This window comes from Euprymna scolopes, chromosome 35, assembly GCF_053919585.1.
Source record: "Euprymna scolopes isolate OS-2025 chromosome 35, ASM5391958v1, whole genome shotgun sequence".
Classification (NCBI taxonomy): Eukaryota; Metazoa; Mollusca; class Cephalopoda; order Sepiida; family Sepiolidae; genus Euprymna; species Euprymna scolopes.
Genome location: NC_136516.1, coordinates 62,153,365 through 62,178,807, shown reverse-complemented (window position 1 = coordinate 62,178,807; position 25,443 = coordinate 62,153,365). Strand labels below are relative to the sequence as shown.

At 39.8% G+C, this 25,443-nt stretch overlaps 1 protein-coding gene across 4 annotated transcripts in view; it reads right to left on the bottom strand.

The window, feature by feature from the left end:
• LOC145259882 (FAST kinase domain-containing protein 3, mitochondrial-like) overlaps window positions 1-25,443 on the bottom strand; it is a gene marked incomplete at its 3' end in the record, with an annotated part of 232,796 nt that overhangs the window by 192,472 nt on the left and 14,881 nt on the right. The window contains 1 exon segment of one of the 4 annotated variants that reach the window (XM_080117762.1): window positions 18,868-19,147. Coding sequence is in view for 1 of the 3 variants with exons in the window: in XM_080117760.1 (XP_079973886.1) it covers window positions 18,430-18,462 (33 nt within the window). 4 annotated transcript variants of the gene reach the window in all.

Genomic DNA, 25,443 nt, shown 5'->3' with positions numbered 1-25,443 from the left:
CAAGCACTTTTCGAGGGCCGTATTATTCCCATGTGGAGTAGGTTTTGAAACTCGGATTTTGCCCATTTGTATTTATCCGGTTTCAAGCATCTGGGAGTTGAATAGACGGGCAGTCCTGTTATCTTAATATAGTGCTTAGCGCTGTGTTTGATGGGGTCCGTGTTTTTAAATGGCTGGGAAAGTTGAGGAAATTTTTGGAGTAACCGGCGGACATGTAAATCTTCGGATAAGGCAGTGCTGATTCCGGTGGTTAAAAATTTCGAGGTAGTTCCTCTCACTGAAATCTTCGTTTCGTTGTCTATCAATGTGTGATGAGTCATGTCAATAGACAGGTTGAAATGGGCTAAAAAGTCCGCCCCCAAAATTGGAGTAATCACACTGGCTATAGTGAAATTCCATAAAAAATTACTCCGCATTCCAAGGTTTAAATTTAAGGTTTTTTCGCCAAAAGTGGGTATTTTTTACCGTTGGCGGCTTGTAGGTTGAAAAATTGGGTCCCTGTTGGATGGCCATGCAGTGTCGGTATGACGCTGATTTCCGCTCCAGTGTCTATTAAAAAGTTATATCCGTGAATTTTATCTCGGATATAAAATAGACGACCTTTTTGTGTGCTCCAGCTACAGTCGTCGTCGTTACTGGCTGGAAGGTTCATTTCCCTGTGCCGGTTTTTTGAACGTGCAGGGTGTAGTGCATCTTCTCGCATCGACGCCGAATCTCCTGTGATAGAAACACACATCTTGTCTATGTCGTGATGTGGATCAGTTCCCGCTTGAACTTCTTCGCCTGTAATTTCGCCACGTGTCATTGTGGTTTCTGTGAGAATGTTGACGCGTTTGAAGTGCGTCGGCTAGCTGCTTCAAAAGCTTTTCAACGGCCGACTTTAATTCTGCTAATTCCTCGTCTCAGTTTTGGTCAGGTTGCCGTTGGTGGGCGTATACTTGTCGGCTCCGGGAACTTTCATGAATTCTGTCGGCTATGTCGGCGAGCTTTTCTGTTGCCATCTCCTACGACATCGGAGCAAGGATTTGTTTGGTAGTGGGGGGTAATTTACCCAACCATAGACTCTTCATAATGCTGTCCGACATTTTGTTGTCTCCCAGCAAGACTTTCATGTGGCGAAGTAGTTGAGAAGGCATACGGTCTCCTAACTCAACTTATGTGAACAAGTTACGAAGCATGGGTTCGTTAGAAACACCGGTTCGTTGCAGGATTGCTTGCTTAAACGTGTCGTACGGTCTTTCCTCCGGTACATTTTCGAGGAAATCCGTGACTTCCTCCACCACCTTCAACGGCAGTTTTTCCACTAGATAACAATAACGTGCTCGTTGTGACGTTACCCGTTTAGCGTCAAATATGGCTTGTAGTTGGATGAACCATATTTTTGTATTTGTCAGGTTGAAGGGTGGAATGTTTAATGCCATGGTTTCGTTGTAGGAATCCGTCTGTTGAAGTTCCATTTTGTTTTTTTGTTTTGTGTTGAAATTTTTATATTTCAATTTCGTGTGCGTGGTTTGAAATTGTTCCTCCTCGTGGTCAACAAGTTTGCTTGTTTGTTAGAGAAAAATCATTTTTCGTGTGTGCCGTGAATTTGTGTGAAAAGGTTTAGCTTACACCGTGTGTTTCGTTCACTCTCATTCATTTCATTTTAAATAAAGGGGTCACCATTTCATGTTGCGCGTGGCAAGCAAAAGGAAATGGAGTAGAGGAACAAAAAATGAAATGCTGGAATAAAATAAACATTTTGTTTATTTTCTGTTGAGAAATGAAAGTCTTCAGTGTACACGTGTTCATTCAGCCGTTGACGACTATGCGCGTGGAAGGAAAGGGGGAATGCAATAGAGAAACGCAAAGTGGCAAGCCGGCCTGCAGAAAGAGAGGGTTAAGCTCAGTAGAGCGTTGCACACATGTCTGTTTTGATGGATCAAAGGCGAAGGGGAGATAGAGTGACGTTAGAGCACGCGGTTGGATCGTCGACTAAACAGCTCGAACGCTGGTCCGGACGAAAAAAGGGAAGTTAACAGGATTTGTTGACTTTTATACTGGAGTTAGTGTTCTGGGTGCGCATGTCTGGTTTTCACTTTAAAGGAAGTGACGTCACAGCTCGGGTGTGTGTGTGTGTGTGTGTATGTGCGTGCGTACGTGTGGGTGTGTGTGTGTGTGTATGTGCGTGCGTATGTGTGGGTGTATTCGAACAACATTTAACAGCATTTTTTTATGCTCGGGTGTAGCGTAAAGAAGGCTGGGCTATGAAATGGAAAATAGTCCCAAAGTTAAGGGATTAATACGATACAAACGGTAAATTTGCGACGGAAATGGTTACCATATTCTTTTAAAGCACACCAAAAACTACAAAAGACTATTTTTTTTCTATACGAATGTAAGACAAGCCTTAAAGTAAAATAATACCGATTTTTCTTTATTTTTTAATTTCCTCGTGTCTTTATCTATATATCTATGAAAGTGATTGTGTCTGTGTACATTTCCCTACACAATAACTCTGTCAATTTGAAGTCTACAGACTGAAATTTTGATATAAAGGGTACTGAGATTTGGGAAAATCTTTGACAAAGATTTTCGGCCAGAAATTTGGCTGTTAAGGCGTCAAAGTTCAACGATTTGACCTTTGAGAACTCTACCAAACTCCTCCGACAATTTTAGGTCTAAACACTTGAAATTTTAAATATAGGTTCCTTGGACATGGATCTAACTTAACTTGATTTGAGCCCCAAAGAATAAATTTTAAGGGGTCATAATAGGGGTCAAAGTTAAAAAAATTCACCGTTTTTCTTCTTTTTGCTCAACATGAATTTAGGAAAACTCGACCCCTTTTGTTAGATAGGAAAACTGGTCCCTTATTCAATAAATATCGATTGAAAACACATTTTACGACCATTCTTGAAGATATTGTCTTTAAAAGAGAAGACATCCCATAATATTTTTGAAAAATATTTTTACTTGTTTACTGTTGTTTTAAAAAAATTAAATTAATTTTTCTAAGTTTTAGTTTTCTACCTAGCTTTGACATTTTTTGGTTTTTCAACTTATTTTGAAGAGTTTATTTAGTTAAAAAAAAAAAAAAAGTAATGTCGAGTGTTACTTATGAACAAAAAAAATGTCCGACAGTTTAATAAATAGGTACTTGTACAGTTTAGTCAAGACATTAAAAATGAAAATATTGAAAAAAGTTTTAATCGTATGTATCCGTTATGGAACGAAGTTCCCCGAAAAAAAAAAATTCACTTAATTTCATAAAGTAGTTTTTTTTTTTTTACAGCGAAAGAACAATGCTATGATACTGAGCAAAATGTTCGATTTTTAGGAAGAAAAGCTAGCATTAAAGATGGGAAGGGGTGTTAGTGCGGTAAAATTTTACTTTAAGGCCCGTCTCACGTTCTTAAAGAAAAAAATATTTTTTTTGTAGATTTCAGTGTGCTGAAAAAGAATATGAAAACCGTTTCCGTCGGAAATTTACCGTTTGCATAGTATGAAATGAATTAGTTTTCTGTGGCTACAATGCGTACTGAAGGTTCGAGGCTAACCCTTATCCCGCTCCCCTCGCCTCCCACGGAAGATTATCAATTAATTAAAAATATGGCCGTTTGTACAGATTGCACGTTGGATTATTTTCAAACCATACATTTTTTTTATAATAATGATAAAGAGTCATTAGAATTTCTGAGAAGCCATGGCGTTCTCGCACGCAAGATTAGATGCGATACATGCAGCAAAGAGTGCACCTTTAGAGAGGACACGGGTCAGTGGAGATGCCGAGGGAGTTATCTTCTTTCAAAATCGAAAAAAAGAAGATATTGTAACTTCACCACTAGTGATTATAAAGGAACATTCCTTCAAGACTGCTGAATTTCACCCTGGAAAATAATTCTGTTTGTTAACAAGCAAATAACTGGAAAATAATTCTGTTTGTTAACAAGCAAATAACTGGAAAATAATTCTGTTTGTTAACAAGCAAATAACTGGAAAATAATTCTGTTTGTTAACAAGCAAATAACTGGAAAATAATTCTGTTTGTTAACAAGCAAATAACTGGAAAATAATTCTGTTTGTTAACAAGCAAATAACTGGAAAATAATTCTGTTTGTTAACAAGCAAATAACTGGAAAATAATTCTGTTTGTTAACAAGCAAATAACTGGAAAATAATTCTGTTTGTTAACAAGCAAATAACTGGAAAATAATTCTGTTTGTTAACAAGCAAATAACTGGAAAATAATTCTGTTTGTTAACAAGCAAATAACTGGAAAATAATTCTGTTTGTTAACAAGCAAATAACTGGAAAATAATTCTGTTTGTTAACAAGCAAATAACTGGAAAATAATTCTGTTTGTTAGCAAGCATTGGGACCATGCTACAATGGTTAAATGTTTAAAAATATCGACCAAAACGTCTGTTGACTGGCGGTCGTTCTGCAGTGAGGTTACCGATTTTTGGTTTTCGGAACAAGAAGCCATCGGTGGCGCTAATGTCATTGTAGAAATAGACGAGACTTTAGTGGTACATGCCAAGTACAATAAAGGCCGTCCTCTATCCCAAATTTGGCTGTTTGGTGGGATAGAGAGACATAGCAAAAAATAATTTGTTATTCCACTGGTGGACCTGTCGGTGCAACGAGGGACTCTCCTCCCAATTATATTAAAATATATACGTGCTGGGTCGACTATAATGAGTGACCGGTGGGATGCCTACCATTCGCTCAAAGACCACGGTTACACTCACTATATGGTGAACCATTCAGAAAATTTCGTCGACCCAGCCAACTGCGATGTTCACACACAGAACATAGAGCGCCTATGGAGAGACATTAAGGAATGGGTTAAGCACGCTGGCATTCGAAGTAAGTATCTATACCAATACTTGGCCAGATACTTGTTTGTGAAGGAATATGGCGCAGATGGAATTCTCCATTTTTTTCTTCATGCTGCACGCCTTTATCCGCCCCCCCCCCAACGTCCACGTCAGCGAGTGGAGCCTCCCCTCCCAATCATGGATGAATCATCAACCGATGAAGAAAATTAATGGATCATTTTGCCATTTTCTTTTAGGTTAACGCCCCACCCCTAAAAAAGTGTTTTGTCTGCCACTGCAAAAAGAAAAAAAAGTCTTTCCAACATGTATTTTAGTTTTAAGTTGACAAACCAAAATTATATTTTGGTACATTTTTATACAATCTTTCTGAACAAAAATATTATAAATGTTTTTATATTTATGAATCACTCATTAAAATCATATTTTGATACATTTTCATACAATCTTTCTGTACAAAAAAAAATTATAAATGTTTTCATCATATTTATGAATCACTCATTAAAATTATATTTTGATACATTTTTATACAATCTTTCTGAAAAAAAAATATTATGTTTTTATCATATTTATTAATCACTCATTAAAATTATATTTGGTACATTTTTATACAATCATTCTGTACAAAAAAAAAATTATAAATGTTTTTATCATATTTATGAATCACTCATTAAAATTATATTTTGATACATTTTCATACAATCTTTCTGTACAAAAAAAAAATATAAATGTTTTTATCATATTTATGAATCACTCATTAAAATTATATTTTGATACATTTTCATACAATCTTTCTGTACAAAAAAAAAATAGAAATGTTTTTATCATATTTATGAATCACTCATTAAAATTATATTTTGATACATTTTCATACAATCTTTCTGTACAAAAAAAAATTATAAATGTTTTTATCATATTTATGAATCACTCATTAAAATTATATTTTGATACATTTTCATACAATCTTTCCGTACAAAAAAAAAAATAGAAATGTTTTTATCATATTTATGAATCACTCATTAAAATTATATTTTGATACATTTTCATACAATCTTTCTGTACGAAAAAAAATTATGTTTTTATAATATTTATGAATCACTAGGTGTATCAGAATTTTGGGGGAATTTTTGACCCCCCTAACAGAAAACTGCGAATAAAATATAGAAAACTTGTAATTTCTCTTTCTAAAGTGGGTTATTTATTTTCTTTATAGAATATACTTCCAAAATAAACTATTTAAGTTGTTTAAAAAATAATAGAAATATTATTTTTCATTTTTTAACAAACAGTGTTTACAAAGAGCGTGCGTGCGCTCAGGCAGCCATTTTGTTACATAGTGAAATCAATTGATTTTTATGAGATGAATATTTTTCAATTTTGAAACTTTAAAAATCCATCAAAATTTTCCTATTCGTTCAATTTTTACGTTTTTATCAGGGTGAATGTAAAATTTTATGCTCTTTCCGATAAACTGAATATAATATTTTAGACAAACGTTGTTTTATAAATTCACCCCCCCATTTTGAAATGTCTATGAGAATTTTAATAATTAATTTTTGTTCACACGTTTTATATATCACAAATTGAAGATAAAACATCAATAAATAAAATACTCAAATTTAAAACAAAAAAAAAAAGAACACTTATCTGTAAATTTACCGGTAAAGTCCAAAAATGTAAATCCTTTTTTCGATAACCACGTGTTTTTTTTCTTTGTGCTTTTTTTTAAGTGGAAGCTTATTTTTTGTTTAGAATTTTCCAGTCAATATTTTTCGGTCAGTGTATATTTTTATATTTAATTCCTGGTTTCCTTTTTTTTCGATATAAAAAAAAAAAAAAAAAGACGATACCCCATAATGCAGATTTATAGTATAATAAATAAAAAAAATTCAGGTATTTCTTTAAGATATTAAAAAAAAAAAAAATTACATTTCATATGCTCGTTATTCCGTAATCCGTGTAAATCCAAAAATAAAAGATCCCAGTGTTCATGTACGATAGCATAAACACGCCAACATTAAAAAAAAGGATGATAAGTTATCTCCCTTTGGTATTTATAAGTCGGACAGAAAAACCATAAGCATTCTTTTAATCAGACTTATTTACTTGTCTTTAAAGAATTTTATTGGAATAATGGTGAGTTTATTTTTTTACTACACGTATTTTTTTACTTTCTGTAACTGATGAGAAAGTTGTATTTAAATTTTATTTGGACTTTTTAAACTTTATTTGAGTAAAAAAAATTTATTTTTCAGGTAATTTCTACACTTTATCGCCGAAAATGTTTCGGCGATAAAGTAATAGTTACTACGTTTGTATCATTACTGTCTGTCTGTACACATAGATTAAAAAGAAATTGGTCTAAACTAAAAACAAAAATATAGCAAATAAATGTTATCAAAGGCAAGATAAGTTACTTTTCTACCTAACTGGATAATATTTTAGTGTCTTTATTTAATGCAACAATGTTGCAAAACAAACCCACAATGTGGCCATAAAGTGGGTGTCCATTATAGAAAAGTGACCCCCCCCCCACTTTGTGACCATTTGTAAAATTTCTTATCTTGGAAACTACTAGTTTCGTTTGCCGTATATATAAATGGTTATTTCCGTTTTCAGCGCCCCCGAAAACCTTTAAAAGTGGAAAATTTGGAGGAATATAATCCCATATCGAGATTACTAACGTTTCTGAATTAGTGTTTTTTTACATTTATAGGCTTCCGTGGATAACAAAGTGAGAATCTTAACATCCGGTTTCTTTAAACTTTCTTTAAAGACATGATTTGTCGTGATATGTGTTGGAAAAATCCTTCCATTTAAAAAATACATGGATTATAATACATAAATATGAATAAATTCTCATACAGGAAGATTAAAAGAAAGCATATCTTACTCATGTGGACCAGGTAAGTGATATTTTGCCAGTTAAAATAAATATCGTAAGATTCAACTAGTGTTATTTGTTCGACATTCCGTGAAATGTTAAGTGAAGAAATCCAAGGAAAAATAAATAAAATTGTTTATTTCTCTATTAAAGCTTTTATGATATTAAAATTTGGTCTTTGCTCATTTTATTGAAATAAAATTTACGGGTTTAAATTACGTTTTCATATTGTTATAATCTGATAGACGGATAGGTGTCTATTCAAACAAATGTTTCTTATGGCGACTCAGCTGAAAATTCTGATACTGCTAATGAATCACTCATTAAAATTATATTTTGATACATTTTCATACAATCTTTCTGTGCAAAAAAAAATTATGTGTTTATCATTGTAGAATAATCAAAACCTCCCTTTTCCTGCAACAGAAGATAACTTAAGAGCTGGCTCCTAGAAAAGTTTGCCAAAACGACATTCAACAAAGATGGGATATTTCCAGCCATGTCCGGCCCAGCTGCCCACATTCACCTCAAAGAGGGAGCAATCCCTAAAGCCAGGCATAACCCAATTCCTGTACCCTTCCACTTCAAGGAACCAGTAAGACAAGCCCTTTGGAAGGATGTAGAAAAAGGTATCATAGCTCCAGTACCCTTGGGTATGCCTACTGATTGGTGCAGTACTATGGTAATAACTGCCAAAAAGAATGGTAATCCAAGGAGAACAACATAAGCAACATAACAGAGTCAACAGCCTTAATAGCAACATTTGCAGACAGCAGTAATATAGCCATGATATCACCAGACCTAATTCGTTCAGCAGGTCGTGGCGATCAACAATATAACAAATTAATAGACACAATACAGCAAGACTTCCCAAAAACACGTAATCTCACTGTGCCCGAAATCCGTGAGTATTGGGAGGTGAGGCACCGCCTTAGCACTGACAATGGTCTAGTATTGTTGGATCGAAGGATCGTCATCCCCAAAACACAACGAAAAAAGGTCCTACACTGCCTGCATTCTGCACACCAAGGAGTAGTCGGCATGAAAGCACGTGCCAACGAATCGGTGTACTGGCCAGGGATGGATGCATCAATCCGCAGTATTAGAGCGAATTGCATGGTATGCTCAACCATCGCACCTAGTCAACCAAGGGAACCTATCATTCTAACACGATCCCCAGAGTGGCCATTCCAACAAATCGTCATGGATATTTTTTATATTGGAGATCACACATACCTTGCCTGCGCAGATAGGCTAATTGGTTGGCTAATTTTATACCGCCTAGAATCAGGTCACACTACTACAACCAAATTGATGTCCATATGCCGACAACTGTTCCAAACATATGGTGCCCCAGAAGAACTCAGCACCGATGGCGGCCCACCTTTCACTTCCAGCACGTTCCAAGAATTCCTGAAAACATGGTGTGTTAGGCACAGATTATCTTCTGTTGCGTATCCCCAATCCAATGGCAGGGCAGAGCTCGCAGTAAAAACTGCAAAGAGGATTGTGAAAGGAAACACAGGCCCCCACGGTTCCTTGGACAATGACAGTGTTGCCCGGGCCATCTTGCAGTATCGGAATACCCAAATCCAAAGCATTGGCCTATCACCGGCCCAATTATTACTTCACCGTCGACTACGTGACTCCATCCCATCACAGCCAATCCTCTACAAGCCTCATCCTGAATGGGTGTCAGCGGCACAACATCGCGAGGAAATGCTCCACCACCGCAATGCAAAAATAGTGGAAAGATACAATAAATATACCCACAACCTTCCACCATTACAAGCTGGTGACACTGTAGCCATCCAAAATCCAGTCAATCGCAGATGGAACAAAACGGGCAAAATCATCAGTTCCCTACCAGATCGACAATACCGAATCAGGGTTAACGGATCCGGAAGGATCACACTTAGGAACCGCCGTTTCCTCAGAAAATGCGAACTTAAGCCTACACCAACCCCAATACCAAGTGCAGCACTAGGACCAACAATTCCCTCAAGCGATACTACATTCTTGCATATCCCACTATCTCCCTGTAATAGCACATACACAGCAACCAAACCCCAACAACAAACCACACATATATCCCCACGCTTTCGATCAAGGATTCCCCGAGCTCTTTCTAGGTTACTACCACACAACAAACTAGGCCTAAAAGAGAGATACACCTCACACACAACCCAGCCTACTCGTGGGGGGGGGAGGGGAGATGTAGAATAATCGAAAGAACTGTGTTAGTCAATAACACACAACAACAACAACAATAATAGCAGCAACACTTACCAAGGGTTCAGCTCATGCACAAGACAGACATCAGATTGAGCTGGACTGAGGGCTTGTATTTATGTACAAGCATATCCAATCAGGTGATTCAGCCAATCACAATCCAAGGAATAGACTGGCCCATGTGTGCACAATGGAATCTCCCATTGTGCCATAAATAGTTCTCCTCTTTCATGAGAAGTAACTTTAGTCTTTGTCTGACTACGTCTTCATCGTTCAAGTTACATGGTTAAAAATTTGTTGGTTCGTATATTGTTATTCTGCGCGTTATATTGTTAATATTTTGTTATCACCTTGTTAAATTTGTTATTGCTTATCTTCTTCTTCCCCCGGCACCACTTTTTCAATTACCGGATTCTTTTTTTTTCTTTTTTTTTAATTTTTTTTTGGACTGTTATCTTTCTCTCCTCTTGTTATACGCCGGCCATGGCATCTGCCAGCTGTGTGCCGACGGTTGAGGTGAAGGAAGATGAGGCATTAGGTGGATGGACAAAACCACCAAAAGTAAAAATCGACGTGGTTAAATTTGTCGAAGACGCAAAGAAATGTGTTGAATTTACAACAGAAACGGGTATTAAGTTGGAACAACCGCGGTTACAGGAGTTTGCTAAGAGGACTATTTCTCTATTTGTAATAGACCGCAAAACCAAAAAATTAATTAGATCAACGAAAGATGTTGTCACCAAATTAATTGCATCAGCAGGTTTAAGAGCTGAGCGGATTACAAAATGTAAAGGATATAACACATGGGCAGCTCTTTTTAAGACGGAAGACGAATGCGTAGCTATGACAAAAAAAGAAATTATTACCAACGAATACGTTCTGAGAATGGAATACTTAGGAAGGCGAAGAACTACAGTGTCCATTTTTGAAGTTCCTGGTGCTGTCCCCGGGGAATACCTAGCCGCTTTCTTACTTAAGTTTGGGGACATAACCGGAATAGAAGAAGACCATTATAATGGAGTATGGACTTTTGACATTCTGCTTAATGCAGAAGCATTTTTACGTATACCTTACTACCTGGAGGCTGGAGTAGAGAAGCTGCCAATCGTGGTCGCAGGCAGAAGACCAGCATGTTGGATATGTGGGGAAGTCGGCCATCTCACTTACACATGCCCCAAAAGGAAGCCAGCCGTAAAAGTTATCCCTACAAATGACCGGAAAATAGGTTATGTAGAACCTAAGGACAATTCCCAGACACCAGCAGAAGAGAAAAATGAAATCACACCTGAGGAGTTTGAAAAGACTTTTAATTCAGAAAAACAATCCCCCAAAAAGAAGGACAACTGGACACTCATCCCTCTTTCAAAAAAATCCCCACCCAAGACTTATGCTAAGTCCCTCTCTAAAGAAGAGAAAATTGAAATTAGAACAAGTAAAGACCCAGGGGGCAATAAATTCAAAACCCTACTGAAACTAAAAGAGACTCTTGATGAGAAAAGGAGAAAATCTGAGGAGAAAGAGTTCCCTGAATCCCTTTTCCCTGAAAAACCGACCTCAAAAGAAAAGCAAATCCCTCGCAAAGCCCCCCCTCTTACTAAAGCTTCTCTGCCCCATAGAGACACCAAAATGACATCTCTAGGTTCTCCCTCCAAAAAGACCCCCAAACCGTCACCATTCTGCTCGCCAAACAACACGCCCAAGAACACCCCTCCCCCTTCTCCAATGAAAACAGACATGCCCCCTCCTCCCCCCTCAGATAAGAAAAGACATAGAAGCCCCTCTGTAGAGACTGAATCAAGGAAAAAAAAACAACAACCCTTCTTTAATGGGAAGGATGTGTGCAAAATCACGGCAGAAGTAGAGACCATAATGAAGTCCCATAGCAGGAAAGATTACAGAAACCTCCTCGCTTTCAAATCATACCAAAAAAAAGACATTACTAACCCTGAAAATTTTAAAACAAACCACATACTAACAGTTGTCAGGAAACGCGAGGAGGCCAAAGGACTATGGACTATGCTGGAGGAAGCAAACTCTGCTTTCAACCTTTATCCTCCAGCAGCCTATTTCAACGACAACGAATTAATCGAAATTAGAAAACGATGTGTTGGACGGGTCCCCATCAAACTCCATCCTTCACTTTATAGGGTAGTTAAACTAACCTTCCCCCTAGACATCGGCGGTCTGTCCCCTGACGGGTCTATCACCACTGAGATGACCACTGGATCATTGGGGACAGCTGTCGGTGTCTTGACACCGTCTATGTTTGATTAGGTTTCTCAACCCTAAGTAACTCAAGATGGCTTCCTTAAGATTAGCTAGTTTAAATGTCCGAGGGTTGAGGGACGCCTCTCGTAAACTTCGAGTTGCACGCGACCTTCAACGCCTTGGTGTGGATATTTGTTGTATACAGGAAACTCACTTCATTCCTAGTGATTATCAGGGTGTGCTCCTTAGAGACTTTCAGCTCTATTCAGCACATTATGATACCCATGCAAGGGGGGTTACTTGGCTAGTTAAGCGCACTCTTGATGCGTCGTGTGACCCTATTTATGCAGATCCAGAGGGAAGATTACTCGTTCTAGATGTTACCGTAAAGGATGTGGCATTTCGTTTTATTGGGGTTTATGCGCCCAATAACCATGCTGAGCTAGTTTCCTTTTTTCGGCGAATCGAGCCTTTCATGAATTCGTCTCGACGGTTAGTTTTAGCGGGAGACTGGAACGCGGTCCTGGATCCCGAATTAGATCGCGGGGTTAATACCAGAAGGGATACTAATCAGAACCGGGATGCTAAAGCGTTTCGAGACTTTGTCGACAAGTTTGATCTTGTCGATAAATTTCGGAACAAAAAACCCGGGGATTTAGCATGGACTTGGACAGGTAGACGCGGCTCCGATTCGGTGCAACTTTCGAGTTACATCGATCGGTTCTTAGTTAGGAGAGTCGACTTAGGGCTTTTAGACTGTCCAAGTTTTCATAGTATAGTTTATTCGGACCACAGGCTTGTCCGGGTTCGAGTAAACTTAGATAGTGTTAAACCTAGGATGGCTAGTTACTGGAAGTTCAACACGTCGTTGTTCGATGTGAAGGACTTCCGGGAACAGCTTCTACTAACAATACAGAGGGAATTGACGGGGGCTATCATCGGGAATAAGTGGTGGGGCAACCTTAAAAAAGTCATTAGGTCCTTCGCTGCTGATTTTAGTCGCCGGCTCAAACGTAGTTCTAGAGCAGCGAAAGCGGCGCTAGAAGATAGATTAGAAAGGGCGGTGGAGGAGGGGGATAGTGCTAGCTATACTGTAGTTAAGGCTGAACTGGACTCCTTGGATAACAGGGAGGACCAGGGAGTATTAGTTAGGGCTAGATTAAAAAGAGCGCCAAACGAGGCAACAAACATGGCCGCGTCATTGCGTGCGGAGGAGTTTCGACGTTCTGCAGATCGACACATCGCCAGTGTCACATTGCCGGACGGACGAACCGTAACTTCAAACGACGGAATCTTGGAGGGTTTTCGGACTCATTTTCAGGAACTTTTTACCAAGGAGCCCGGTCTGACTATTGAACAGTTTGACACCTATTTAGCCGACTTTTCTCGCCTGGAGGCGACCGAAGCAGCTAGGTGTGAAGGTAGCATAAAAGAGGAAGAAGTCATTGAGGCCTTGAAACAGGTCGGGCTAGACAGGACCCCTGGGATAGATGGTCTGCCCTACGAGGTGTATTTGAGGCTGTCGCCCATTTTTATCCCTTTGCTGACCGTACTTTTTAACTCCTGGTTTAGGAACGGGTGCATACCTCAGTACTTTACCAGGGGGATCATTAAATTGTTACGCAAAGATAAAAATGGAGGGGATGGGATAGGTAATTTCCGGCCCTTAACGATGTTAAACACAGAGTTAAAGATTTTGGCCAAGATCTTAGCAAATCGTCTGCAGATTGTCTTACACCGTCTAATAAGTCCCGAACAGACTTGTTCTGTTAAGGGCCGGACGATTCAAGACAATTTGCACACGATACGCTTGATCGTAGAAAAAGTCGACACAGAAGCCGCGCTGATAAACTTAGATCAGTCCAAAGCATTCGACAGAGTGGACCATCGTTACCTAGAGGCTGTTCTTCGCTCGGCTGGGTTTGGTCCCCAGTTTCGCTCTTGGATTTGCCTCTTGTATGCCAACCCTGGTGCTATGGTAGAAGTGAATGGGGTGAGGTCGAAACCCTTCATGTTAACAAGATCGATCCGTCAAGGTTGTCCGTTATCCCCAATGTTATATGTGCTGGCGCTTGAGCCATATTTGCGCCAGCTTCGGGTGAATCCGGTCCTTCGCGGGATTACTTTGCCAGGTGGCTCTACCCCGGTAAAGTATACCGCCTATGCTGACGACGTGACTGTGCTTGTAACGAGCAGTGCCGAGATTAGAGTCGTTGACATAGAAACAAGTCGGTATGCCAAGGTCACAGGGGCCATAATTAACTACGTTAAGTCTATTGGCTTACGTATCGGTGCCTGGAGGGGTATGCCCCTTCAGGGACCCTTTGGTTGGACTGATGGGCCATGCAAGCTACTCGGCGTCTGGTTTGGCCCCGGTCTCCAGCTGGAGAAAAATTGGTCGGAGGTATTGGAAGCGGTCAAGGTCGCATCTCATTTGTGGGCCTTGAGAAATCTGTCTTTGAAGGGTCGGGCGGAGGTATGCAATTCTCATATCTACCCCCTGATCCTTTACCGTCTATCAGTACTTCCACTCCCGGAGACCACACTAGTTGATCTGGTGCGTGCTCTTTTTGCATTCTTATGGCGCGGAAAGCAAGCCATGGTTACTCGGGAGGTCTGTTACCTGCATCCGTCTGAAGGCGGTCTGGGTATGCCTAGTGTGCAAATACGTAGACACACTCTTAGGCTGATATACCTGGATCGAATGTGTACACCAAGTGAGGGAAACGGTGTCTTCTGGATAGAAGACACTAAGAAAGCCTTTCAGGCTTTGGAGAGTGTGCATTCGGCTAGAGGAGAGGCACACAAGTTGTTCCGAAACGAGTGCCCTTTCTATCGCGAGTGTCGGCAGGCCTTGAGATTTCTTCTACGGGTCCAAGAAAGCCTCTCTGACACCCAGCTGTTGTCTCGCAAGGCGCTATATCGGGCCTTAGTGAGGGGATCCGTTCGAGACGAAAAGATTGAGGAGTTCGGTTTTACGAAGGAGGAGCGCCGCTTAATATGGCCTTGGGCGCCTGGGTCGAGCTGCTTCGATAATTACGAGGCATCACTCACCTGGCTGGTAATACGAAATGCCCTCTGGGTCGGCAAAAGACTTTACGCAGCGGGTTTTACGGAGACACCCAATCGTGTCCGATGCGGAGAATGGGAGGAAGACCTTGATCATGCTTTCTTCCACTGCGCCATTGTTCGACCGTTGTGTGAGTTAGTTGAAGGCTTCACGGTTCGCATGCTGAGCGAGCGGTTTTTTGTGCTGGAGTCGGTTTCCCCGTGCTGCAACTGGGCACCCACCATGAAGAAAGAAGAACGCTATGTTTTTCTGTGTTTACTAGCAGTTATGAGAGGCGTGATTTGGACGACGCGACAGAAGGAGGTTTACGGAGGTGAGACCTTCACTGCTCCCCAGCTTGTCCTCATTTTCAAATATCGATTGAAAATGCGAATTAAGCTGGAGAAGGTGAAACTCACTTCTGTGAATTTCAACGACAGGTGGGTGAAAGTTTCGCGATTGTGTAAAGTGAATGGAGCTAATCTTGAATTTCTTTTTTGAGTGGCTTAGGTTTTTTTAAGGATTTTGGGTGACTTGATCAAACATAGACATGCATCGGACCTCCTAGAGTAGGCTAGTTAGGCATTTTTGTTCGATTTTTAACTTAGCTAGAGTATGCATGCTATCATCGCCCCAATCCCCTTTTTTGGTTTTCCCTGTCCCAGCGTCCCCCATTTTTTTTTTTTTTTTCCCCACTTTTGGTTCGATAACCCCCAATCCCGGCCCCTTAGGTGACGGATAAACTGTTTTGCCAGAGATGTGGGCCATTTTTGTTGTGTTTGAATAAAGTCAGTTTTCGTGGGACCCACATCTTTTCGACTGGCAAAACTTTTTATCCGCCACAATTAGTAGTGAGGGGGTTCTTTTTACTAACCACCTTTTAGCATTGTATATTTTTCATCCAATTTTGTAAATAAGATTTTTATCCCCAACCCCCCCACATCATGTATATATATTTGTAACTTTCGGGGTTTAAGTAGGATGTCCACAGAGTGATTCTGGTATTTTGGTGAAAGAGTCTAGTTAAGTTAACGTTATGTTAGTTAGGTCAACATTAACCCCCACCCCCCTTTTTCGGCCTTGTGCCACATTTTTATTTGTGTAATTTTATTTTATCAAATAAAATAAATATTAACTTTAGTCTTTGTCAAGTTATCCACTTTGAACGCTGACCGAAAGTCCACTACACAATTCAACAATCATATTTATGAATCACTCATTAAAATTATATTTTGATATATTTTTATACGATCTTTCTGTACAAAAAAAAATTATAAATGTTTTTATCATATTTATGAATCACTCATGAAAATTATATTTTCATATATTTTCATACAATCTTTCTTTACAAAAAAAATTATAAATATTTTTATAATATTTATGAATCACTCATTAAAATTATATTTTGATACATTTTCATACAATCTTTCTGAAAAAAAAAATGTTTTTATCATATTTATGAATCACTCACTGAAAAGAAATTATATTAATACATTAAAATTATATTTTGATATATTTTTTATACAATAAATGTTTTGATTTTCATATATTTTGCGTTATTTCGTTATATGGTTGTGCGTTATCGTAGACACTTGTTTATATTTGAGGTCCAGGTCCACATAATGGCCAATAGAGGTTGTTTCTCTTTCAAAGAACAGGGCCTCTTTCGTCTACTTTTAAATTTTCCGCCAAAGATTTACCAGATTATTAATGCTATTCCAACTTAACCCCCCCCCAAAAAAAACTGATTTGTCCGCCACAAAAAAAGTTTTTTTCCGACATCCCCCTCCCCCGCAAAGTTGTTTTATTTTTCTTGTTTTTCATCTACTTCGAAATTTTCCGCCAAACATTACTATTGCTCTGTGAAAAGGCCGTCAGGTACGCGAGTGCGCGTGCGATTCCGCCATTGAAAACGCTCGCTCGTACTTCCAACATGCAGGGGTTCATACCATGCAAACGATAAATTTCCGACGGAAACGGTTTTCATATTCTTTTTCAGCACATTGGAATCTAAAAAAAAAAATATTTTCTTTTATACGAATGTGAGACGGGCCTTAAAGTAAAATAATACCGTCAGTGCTTTAACTGGAGTTATCTCCCTTTGGCATTTCTAAAATTCAAACAATTTTGTTTTTAAATCCAAGATGGCCGCCTTCAACGCGCTCTCATAAAAAACGTGTGGTACGGTTTTCTGCTGTAAAAAAAAAAAAAAAAAAAACTACTTGATGAAATTAAGTGAATTTTTTTTTCGGAGAACTCCGTTCCATAACGGATACATACAATTTAAACTTTTTTCGATATTTTCATTTTTTTTTTTTTTTTTTTTTTTTTTTGATTAAACTGTACAAGTACCAATAAATATTTGGTTTCGGTTTCGGTTTTCGTATCTTGACTCCGTGATCAAGTTTGTTTTTTTTAAGCAAGAGTTAAAAATAATTTTAAAAAATATTATGGGGGTGCATAGTCTCTTTTAAAAACAATATCTCCTTCAAGAACGGTAATAAAATGTGTTTTCAATCGATATTTATTCAAGTAGGGACCAGTTTTCCTACCTAGTAAAAAGGGGGGGGTACGGGTTTTCAGGAGACGAGTTTTCCCGGGACGAGTTTTCCGGGCACCGCTCAAACAGCCGGGCTGAAATGCTAGTTGAAAGATAAAAACAGAAAAACTAATCGAACCAACCTTTTTGCCAATAAACACTAAAATGCAGCCTCTCTCAGGTGGACAGAAAGTGGGTACTCATTTTAAGTTAAATTTACATGGAAAAGTGACCACCCACTTTTCGAAAAAGTAATTTATTCATATAATGAAAACTATTTTTGCGCGACGGAAACGGTTTGCAGATTCGTTATTAGCACATAGAAATCTACAAAATATTTTGTTATATACGAATGTAAGACGCACGGCCTTAATGTAAAATTTTACCCAAAATATTATCTATTTCATCAAAATTTCATAAGTTTTGGGTTTATTTTAAAGATGATAATTACGTAAGTATTATTGTTTTCGTTTAAAAACAACCAAAAATAATTAAAATAGACTTTAAAATAATTTTTTTTTAATTGTAAAAACTATTGTACATTTTAAATTGCTGTTCTATAGACCTTCCAACCGGGCAATGTCGTTTGATTGATGATTCTTTAAAAGAAAATCTGAAAGTGTAAAAAAATTTCAAACAAGAAACGCAAGGTTTATTATTATTTGTTTGTGCCTTGAGGAGTTAAAAAATAACTTACCATGATAGAAACCTCTCTGGCATCCAGTTTCATTTCAGTGAATTAATTGATTTCACAAATAAGAAATTAACTTTTTCTTTTCAATTTTAATTCCAGATGAAATAATTATTCCAGAGAATTTCACCAAAAAATCAGAAAGAATTGATTTAGTTAAAAGACTTTCTCGTTTCACTCGCGATTTCACGGGAAAATGAATCCGCTTTTATTTTTCAGTCTCTTTCAGTTGGTATTAAAAATGAAAAGATAGAACTTTAATCCAATTAGATTCATATCATCGAGATAAAACTTCATTATTTACGTAATGCAACTATCGAATAATAATAATCCGACGAGAAAGGTTATCATGCAAGGTCACTTCCGCCTCTTTAGAAGCACGTGTTCGTTTTCACTTAAAATTACATAAAACTTCCATCAGTAATAACCTTGTAGCAAACTTACCCACGTGTTCTGGAGATGATAATGGGTGGGAAAAAGGCAATTTGGAAGTATGGGGGTGGGGGACCCTAAATCCGACCGTACCGGTGTCAAGTGGAAACCTGGATTTGAAGTAGAAATGGTCCGGACTTCCTGTTCACAAAAAATGCTAGTTTTATTTTTTTTTTTATGTTATAGTCAGCTAACGTACTTCCTTATTTTCTGCGGAGCGTTACCGGAAACGGTGACAAAGCAAATCAGTCCTTTACTTTTATTATTCTCCGACATTTCTAGTGCGAAGCGATTTATTGAAAAGTAGTTGCCGTTTATGGCAACAAAAATCCCGATTTAGGGGGGATAACCAGTATAAACATAGAAAAATAAACATATTTTATAGGTGCCCGGAAAACTCGTCCCGGGAAAACTCGTCTCGGGAAAACTCGTCTCCGGAAAACTCGTCTCGGGAAAACTCGTCCCCTTTCGCTAGGTAGGAAAACTGGTCCCTTATTGAATAAATATCGATTGAAAACACATTTTATGATCGTTCTTGAAGGAGAAATTGTTTTTTTAAAATAGACTATAGCCCGCCCCCCCCATAATATTAAAAAAAATTTTTTTTTACTTGTTTGATGTTTTTTTTTTTTTAAATAAAATCGATTTTCTAAGTGTCCGTTTTCTACCTAACTGGCTAAGTTCTTAGTGGTTTCACTTATTTTAAAGCGTTTATTATGTTCATAAACGAGACCGCATATTTTTTTATATTAATATAAAAAGAATTTACTTATTTACTGTTGTTATAAAAGGGTAAAATCGATTTGGGTTTGTATTACTGTACACATAGATTCGAAAAAATTGTCAAAAAACAAATATATAACAAATAAATGTTATCAAAGGCAAGATAAGTTACTTTCCTACCAAACTGGATATATTTTTCGTGTTTTTATTCAATGTAACATGTTTATTCAGCTCGAAAAACATACAGTGTTTACCGATGTATTGGACAATTCAAAATAGCGGCCGACTCTCTCTTAAACACAGTAAGTTCGGGAATAGGTGTTATAAATAATAAACTAGACAAAATACTATTAAAAAAAACACCGAATATATGTCAACCTATGTCACGGTAATATATATTGAGCGAATTTCTAACAGTATTTTGTCTAGTTTATTATTTTTCGAATCTATGTGTACAGTAATACAAACCAAAATTTTAATATTTTTTGAAATATAATTTAGAGAGGGGGGGGTTATATCTCCCTCGGAAAAACAACCAACAAAAAATGAAATTAAAAAGATTCTTGATAAACGATAGCGGAGTTTTCAATAAAATTGATTAATAAATTTATTTAGTGATTACTTTTTCTCTGAATGATTGATTTTAGAATTTTGAAGTAAAAATTAAAAAAATTAAAAATGAGTTAACGAGAGATTGTTAGCACATGGCATCTCTCGCGCCAAAAAAATATTTCGCTTTTGATTTATTAGTTAATTTTTGCAAAATTTGACAAGACGACAATAAATGTTGATAATTGATAGAATTATAATTTTAAATAACGCATGAGTGCATTGCATTTGGTATGAGAGAAAACGAAAACATAACAACAAAAAACTATCATAATTAAAAAACCAAAACAAAAAAGTAACGCTCCCAATTTTTAATTTTTTTGTTTTGTTTTTTTATTATTGTTTTTATGACTCCAAAAAACATCGTTAAAATAAGAACAAAAATTTTTTTTAATTAACTTTGTATGAACATAATAAACGCTTTAAAATAAGTGAAACCACTAAGAACTTAGCCAGGTAGGTAGAAAAAAAAAACAAAAAAAAACATTAAACAAATAAAAATATTTTTTTAAAATATTATGGGGGGGGCTATAGTCTATTTTAAAAAGCAATATCTCCTTCAAGAACGATCATAAAATGTGTTTTCAATCGATATTTATTCAATACGGGACCAGTTTTCCTACCTAGCGAAAGGGGACGAGTTTTCCCGAGACGAGTTTTCCGGAGACGAGTTTTCCCGAGACGAGTTTTCCCGGGACGAGTTTTCCTAAATTCTATTTTATAAGGTATAATTTGGAGTAATCAGTGGAACAATGAAATAATGTTAAAAAATTTAAAAAAATAATAATCCTGATTTCGTTTTTCAGCGTCTCTCTCGAAAGGGACAGGATTGATTTCCAGAGGATTTCTCTTAATCCCGGCTTCAAACCAAGAGCTTCAAAGATCAAGGGTTTTCCTAAGGATGTTGGTGGTACCTACAATTGCAGAAGTCTGAAGGCCGTCTAAAACATCGGGGATTTGTAGTTTTTTCAATTGTCCCTCCAGACGACTTGATACTACTCCTAGTGTGGATTTTTTTTTTTGTACCAATAATAGTGCACCCCCCCCCCCCGATTACTTTTATTATATTTTTATTCTGATTCTTATATTTGATTTTCTGTATTTCATATCCTTAATGATTCTTAGTTTCGTATATTTTGGGTTTGTACGAAACTCCCTTCAATTTGAAGAAAAGGAAAATGCTAGCTCCTTGATGACGTCACGAGCACAGCGCGATATTCGTCCTTTTTGAAATTCCGGCGACGAAGATATTGGATGTCGTTTCATTGCCCGGCGCTGAAAATGGAATTTTGACGAGCCTCCTTTTAAAAAGAAAATGTAATCAGAGTTTTTTTTTCTGTCTGTTTCGATTTACTCAAAACCGCACACACCTCGTCTTCTCATGTATTGTTCTCTTCTTCCTCTTCTACTTCTTGCTCTTCTTCTTCTTTTTTCTTCTCAGTCGTCAGAAGCGTCGTCTTTGTCTTGACTACATTTTTCCTTCTCCCTTCTTGCTCACAGTGACCCGTTTTTATGCTATGCTGAACTCTCGTGTGTGCGAGAGAACACGAGATTTTGCGTGCTTACTTGGCAATATTAACCGGACGCTGCCATCTTGCCATTTTTCTTTGGACGTGCTCGCTTTGCAGAGTGCACACCTCGAGCGTTTGTCAGGTAAGCCTGTCTGTTCGCAATTTATTACACACTCCCCCCTGATCTCATTATCACAGAAAGAGCAGGGAGGCGGTGGCCTTTTTCTTTGAGTGCTTCTTCGGAGAGGGGGATTCGGGGCTTCATCATCGTCTGCGCTGTCTTCCGTGACATGAAGGTCGGCGAACCTAAAGCTGAGCATCGCAGTATCACTGTCCGGGTCTTCATCATCAGCAGGAGGGTCAGTACTTTGAAGGCTACCACTCTCAGTGTCGCTGTGCGTTGAAGCCGTCATGAACCAGAATGATGGGTCGCTGGTCACGGATTAAATTTCACTATCTTCGTCAAGCGGCAGCTGCGTTTGGAATACTGATCTTAAGTCTTTAATATGACGAGGTACTCCATCAACTCGCACCACCTGCGGGCTGATCACTTCAGTGACATGACCGGTTCCGTAGCAAGTCGTGCACTGGCCTCGGGGTTTTTTAACCCAGACGACATCTCCCTCTTTTATGTTCTTTTGTGGTGGCTCCGGTTCGGGTAGTGAGCTGCTCTCCAAACCTCTCACCCTGACACGGTATGTATGTAGCGCGTTGGCTGGCGCGGTGGAGGGTGAAACATCGTCCTTAGGGGTGACATTGTACCAATAGACTGCTTCAGGTACCGTACACCCCTTCTGCGCTGCGATTGTCTTAACAGTTTTGTGATTGCGCTCAATAATCCCGTTTCCACTGGGAACATGGGCACACCGAAAACGCAGATGGACACCCCAGCCATCTGCAAACTGTTTAAACGGCTCACTAACAAAAGCGGGGCCATTGTCGGTGAGTATCTCAGAAGGAGGGCCACGCTCGAGGAACACACCTTCCAACTCATGGATAATGGCAGCCGCGTCCTGCCGGCGAAGGGCCGCCACAATGAAAACCTAGATGGTCCACAGTCGATAAGCGTCAAAAAATGCCTCCCGTTGTAGTGCGTTATGCCCATCGCAATCCTATCCCAATTACGCTTCACACTGAGTATTCCCTTCTTCCACCGGACAGGTGCTGGGTCGATCGATCGGCAGGTGTTGCAGCTTCCCACAACAGATTTCACAGCCCTCCGAGACACAGAGGGGTCAACCAATCTGGCGAAGTAAAGCGTTCGGTTTACACCGGGGTGCCCGCTTTGGCAATGGACATCATTAATATGCTCCGGGCTGAGTCTATGTCCCACTGCAGCGCAATTTACAGGTGCTGACTCGTTCACTTCTTTTGGCAGGTCTAGCCAACGGCGTGGCACTCTGGTCAGACGATCCGCCTGATTCAAACAGGACTGCACCAGTGTCACATCTATGACCAAGTCGTATTCCTTAGTGGTTTCGGTTAGGGTAGCAAGCCGCCTCCGGATCAACATTTCGGCCGACGCCTTCGTTGTCAGACGTGCTTTTCCGTTCAAGGCATTGGTCATCCACCGATGCACACACGTGAAATTCGTGATGATGTGAAGGATTCTAGCCTGCCACTGAAGCGCTAGATTGACTCCTTTCAGTGTAGCATCGAGTTCAGCTAGGTTTATATGTTTGGCGTCATTCTCCGGCCGAAGCCAGCAGGCATCTTCTATTATCCTTCCGTCGACCGCCAGAGCAACGCCAAGGGCAAGTGAGCTGGCGTCTACCCAAACTGTAAATTCACTCCCATCGACGCACCAGCTCCCCCGTACAGGGTCATCATTGGTCACTCTGGCCACAACTTCCACCAGCATGCTTCGCAGGGCAGGATCATGCACCTCATCGTCCCATCCAGTTGACATAGAAGTTGCCCGTCGCTTTATGGCCGCTACAGCCACTCGGAGCCACCCACACACAGGGAAGTGACCCACCAATTTTCCGCAAATGGAAAACGTGCTCCGACGTGTGATGGTAGATGGGATTTCCGGGATTTCACCACTCCTTCCCCATTGAAGGCCATCTGCACTTCCGCTCACCTGCAGTCCGAGCACTTTCGCCCCGTCCTGTAGCCGCTCCGGCTCCTTGCACGACAATCCGAAGTGCTCGAAGTGTTCTTTGACCGCCTGGGCAGACAGGAGGCTCTCATTGACAAAAATGTTGTCTATATACGATGATGTCGCATGTTGCACCGCTTCATCTTGACGCCGGATCGCCTGCATGATTGCTGTCATGATGTTAGGGGCTACATTCAGGCCGAATCCTAGATTGGTCAAGCAATAGTGAGTTCCTTTGATCACCACCGTCTGGAACGGCCACAGCGATTTCTCAACACGTATTTGCAAGTACGCTCTTCGCAAGTCCAGTATGGCTGCTTCCGCACCCTGCCGCCGCCACTCCCGTAGTTTATGAGCACAGACATCAGCCCCCGCAGTGTGTGGGTCAACGTATTCATTAAGTTCCCGGTAATCAAGAACAGGTCGAACTTTCTGCTTGTTCTCTTGTCTGACAGCCATCAGGGGAATTACCCCCCCCCCCCCGCGGGGGCCCGAGCTCATCCTCTGGGTATGGAACTAACCAGCCATTATCCAGCCACACTTGAAGTTCTGCCTCGTACTGCCCCCTAAGCCACGCAGGAGGGGGATACTCTGTAAGTCAATTCCGCAATGACACTAGCGGCTGGTCGCCTGCCCATTTCCAGGACGCTGTCCAAGTGTTTGTGCCCTTATCGTATTCTGCATGGAAGTCGGGCTCATCGAGAGTGATTGCTGCACACATTTGTTTGTTTGGTTGAGAGAAGCTCACATCACCGGCGCCGTTCACAGTAATTCCGCCTAGCTGTGTGATAGCGTCCATTCCAAGGAGAAGGTCATATCCGAGCAGCTCCCCATCGACCACTAACACCGTCACAGCAACCGGAGAGCCATTGCCATTGCTGATATGAACAACGCTGACCCCACAACACACCAATGGGCCTTGGCCGACAGTAAGTACAGGGATCCTTCGTTTCTTCCATGTGGCGCAATATTCCTTTCGAAGAAGGGTTTGGGTACAGCCGGTGTTAACCAGCGCTGAACGTTCACATCCATCAACTTGAACTGTTACTGCAGGCAGCGCTTTGTTCAATGCCGCGTTGGAGAGGGTGCTAGCGCTGCGGCGTCCTCCCCTTGCCCGTTTCCCGGACAATTCCGCGCTATGTGGCCTGGCTTATTGCATTGGTGACACCGTATTACTTGTCGTACTCCATAATTAGGGGTGCGCCTTGTACCGCTTTTGCAGTCTCTGGAAAAGTGGTTGGGGCCACCACAGGTATAGCATCGTAGACCCTTCGTTGGCGAGTCCAGAGTGTCAACAGCTGCGGAGACTAGTTCTCGATCGTCTTTCAAGATGTTTCGTGCTCTCGCCAATAACTCCTCCAATCCAATCTCAGTGAGTCTTGACGATGCTCACAGCAATCGACTTGCCTCATCCGGAAGTCCCGACAAAAAGGCGCATGCCAATATACGATCACTTGCACCGCCGAAGGGAGTGGCAAGCTTTTTCAAGTCGGCCATGTAGACATCCACTGTCTCCCCTGGCCCAAGTCGGCGTTCGGAAAACTGCCTCCAGGCGACAAAAGGGTCTGTACCAAATGCCCCGTATAGCGCTTGTGTAATCTGCTCCATGGTCGGATCCTCCCCTAGCTGCTGGTACACGGCATA